We start from the raw sequence: 3,651 nt of genomic DNA, 5'->3' as shown, positions 1-3,651 counted from the left end.
CTGTAGTATTATCCATGCAGCCAATGAAAGAGCCCCAAAATACATAAACCAACTTTGGCCTCTGCAAAAAAGAGAAGCAGACAATTCGGCAATAGAAGACTATTCACTTTTGATGAGGGACATCACAAGAAACTCAACCAAGAGACAACAGATGGAAACAGCACACTCAGACAACTTGGACTCATAAGCATATGCAGAGCACCTCATCCAACAACACATTACACACTGTTTTCCAGTGCACATGGATCCTTCTCCAGAATAGACAATTTCTTAGGTCACAAAGCAAGCCTTAACGTGTTTGAAATACTGAAATAATAAAAAGCGTCTGCTCAGATCACAACATGATAAATTTCAAAATCAGATCGATGGGCCTATGGTTTGCTAAGGTACACTAGAGAGACCCCAGACACCGAGTGACCTCTGAGTGGTACAATATTTTTATGTTCAACAACTTAATCAAAAGGTTGCCAAGTCAAACCCACCTAGTCAACAGGTGTCAAGAGAAAGGCGTGAAGATCCAACTTTGTAAGAAGTTCACCTGAGAAAGGACTATGAGAGCAGTTCCACTATGGAACATGTTGGGGTTGCCATGCGTTAGAATCAACCACATGGCAACACTTTATTTCTGTAGTTGCTTTGTTTTTTCTTCAAGTTCACAGCTTCCACAAATGGGTTTGTAATGAACCCCTTCCTTGGTGTATGGGGCATATGTTGAAAAAGAAAAACATGCAGATATTGAACAAATAAGGCATGACCTACAAAAGTAGGAGAGTGAACATAGGATGGAGAGTAGCTGTATTTGATTTGTTTGGGATAACCTGTGATTGAAGGGTAGAAGAGAAACATTGATGAATGGAGTAAAAAAAATGGATAAACATAGCATGGTACATACATGTGCCTAGAGAACACTAGTCAACTATGAGGACCAAGGAAGTCCCAAATCATGCCACCACAAAGATGAACCGTATTCACAGTATGCAACGTGAACCAGGTCGCTTCACAAAAATTAACATCATTTCAATTATATTAAAGAAGCAAAGATGTAGAAACCAATAGTCATGCTCAAAAGAGGTGAACTGTACATACATCTTTATGGGAACAGACATCCTCATCTTCCTCCTGTGGGGCAGCTGGAGGGTCTGAATCATACATCTTTTGGTTAAGGGCCCAGCGCTCAACCCACAGCACTACCAGGGCTCCTTACAAGGAGTGGAACAGAGGGAGTAGGAGGTGATTTTGTTTCAGGGCATTGAGTTTGGACAGTGAGAAAGATTGCACAATTTGGAAAAATGTGTTCAAGAACAATGAATGAAGCATGTAAAAATTATTGGAAATATTTAAGGTCTTAGTGTGTTTATTTTCAGAGTAATATCAACAACACTGAAGGAGTAAATATAAACGAAAGAGTGAAATTATGCTGTGGTGAAATTGGTTGAGGGTCAGAGAATTATTTTATTTACCTGATGCAGCTCCTCGTATGTTATTATAAAGAAATTCTCTTTCCCTCTCATTTGCAGCCAGCCTTGACAATGGTCAAACCATGATCCAAAAGGAACTGAAAGAGAAGTTGGGAGAAAAGGTGGCTATTTGGGTCATCTGTATGTGCCCAGTTGCATGGCTATTTCTTGCCCACATGTGCGTGTCATGAGCACTTTAGGACTAAAGGAGTGAAGTCATGGAGAGTCTCATTTATTTTACCCAAATCATTAGGAATAGCATTTGGCAATCAACACTTCAGGGGCAAATCCCTTGGTATCATGTAATATAAGGTATTTAAGAACCTTTTCACATCTTTGTGGATGAGAAATTATATTTGGGGCTTGGAGGGCAATAGAATTAGCAAATGGACCAAGCTTGAATTCTACGTACTATGCAATTCCTTCTAGAGAGCCAGCCCGCCAGCAAGAAGTACAAACACTCCTCCGTTCCCCATTCTTGTCTGATCTCTAGTGCTCAAGTTATTCCTGTGGTTGTTACCCAGCTCAGTTCATGGGTATGATAATTTACACACGTCTCCACATCTTTTATTTGGCTTTAAAAGAATGATGACGGTCACTCGTCATAGTATAGCAGTGTTCTTTAAGTTTTAGGTTGAATAATATTCCATGATATTGCTTGTGTACTATATGAATTTTTTTCTTATCTTTCTGCTATTATAAATAAGGCTGAATTAGATAATCTTTTATATCTACCACCTACATCTATCACTCTACTTATCGGTCGGTCGATCTATCTATCATGTATCTATGTCTATATACTTGCATCTTTGTCAGTGAATTATAATTAGATAGAAAATGGATGCACCCAATTGTAAATGTGCATTTAATTTTGTTATATTTCAAAATTCAAAAAGGTATACTCCAATCTGAAGGTTGCATGCAGCCTAAGACCTACTTCAGTGACTGCTCCATGGATTCACCTCAGCAGGCCAGGTGGTGTTACCTATAAAACTAAGCCTGTTACTGAGTATTCTTCCACTTCTGATGCTGGGTTCTTCTTATTCACATATTCCTATTCCAGCCTTGGTACAGTGAAAATGAAAAAAACAAAAACTTCTGCTAAACCTCCCGAAAGATTCAAATCCCTCCCAACACCTCCCTTTTAGCACGTAAGAACCATTTAGTGAAAACATCGTGCTACAGTTGACAGCGGTGATGACAGCACAACTCTGAAATAGATGAAACCATTGAATTAAACAGTATGTGAATTTTATGTCACTAAAACCGTTTCTAAAAAATAATACCAAATAAAACTGTTCCTAAAATAAATTTTAAAAGAATTTTTGGACTTAGGACCTCCAGAACTATAAGATGTAAAGTTATTTTGTTTCATACAACTCTATTTGTAGAAATTTCTTATGGCAGCCAAAACAAGTTTGGGTGATAATATGGTTGTTTAAACTATGGGATATTTCATCCTGGAAAAGAATTGGAACTTCATTGATCCATTCAGATCCCATAATTGAGTGAGACTCACCATTTCCTTGAAGAAACCATTCAAAGTATTGGTCAAATGTCTGTGGATATTTACAAACCTTTAGTATTCTATAAAAATAAAAACCAGAAGTAATAACATCTCTGGGATTTCTGAGTAGGTAAATCATCTGAAATTGAATGGGGGGGAAAAGACCATGAGAAATAAATTCATTATTTTCCCTTGCTCCTGGATTTTTGCAATGGAAGAAAAGCCACTTTCTATCAAAATATTTGGCTGTCATTTTGATTCCATTCCATTAATTCAGTTGAGAAAACAAAAAATGTCAGACATTGTCTGAGACACTGTGTGGTAGAGTGGTGAGCAAGACAAAGATCGTGGTTGTAATCAGGGATATTTGGGTGCATGGCATAGGGATGTTCACTAAGGATTTGTCATGGAAGTTTGTACCATTGCATTTCGCATGGTCTGGTTGGTGTTGGTGTTGGGTACGATCTACTTGGTTCCCAACTCAGAGCCACCCTATGTACAACAGAATGAAACCCTGCGTGATCTGCTTCCATTATCATAATTGTTGTTATGTTTGAGACCATTGTTTCAACCACCATGTCAATCCATCTTGTCAAGGACTTTTCTATTTTTCACTTCCACGCCTACTTTACTGAGTGTGATGTTGTGGGTCACGTAATTAATGTAAATGTATTTATTGATATAATG

General features: G+C 38.0%; 1 protein-coding gene across 2 annotated transcripts in view; it reads right to left on the bottom strand.

The window, feature by feature from the left end:
• Positions 1-3,651, bottom strand: part of LOC105979776 (sulfotransferase 2A1) — a 47,836-nt gene that overhangs the window by 35,456 nt on the left and 8,729 nt on the right. The window contains exons 3-4 of one of the 2 annotated variants that reach the window (XM_013008016.2): positions 2,977-3,103; positions 1,461-1,555 (exon numbers count right to left, since the gene is read on the bottom strand). The exons of the other annotated variant lie outside the window; for it this stretch is intronic. Of the exons in view, the coding sequence (XP_012863470.1) occupies positions 1,461-1,555; positions 2,977-3,103 (222 nt within the window). The remainder of the gene's footprint in view (positions 1-1,460; positions 1,556-2,976; positions 3,104-3,651) is intronic. 2 annotated transcript variants of the gene reach the window in all.

The sequence above is a fragment of the Echinops telfairi genome, unplaced genomic scaffold (genome assembly GCF_000313985.2).
Source record: "Echinops telfairi isolate 266 unplaced genomic scaffold, ASM31398v2 ScPeMD7_655;HRSCAF=1070, whole genome shotgun sequence".
NCBI lineage: Eukaryota > Metazoa > Chordata > Mammalia > Afrosoricida > Tenrecidae > Echinops > Echinops telfairi.
Note: the sequence above shows the minus strand (reverse complement) of the source record. Positions and strands in the feature narration are given on the sequence as shown.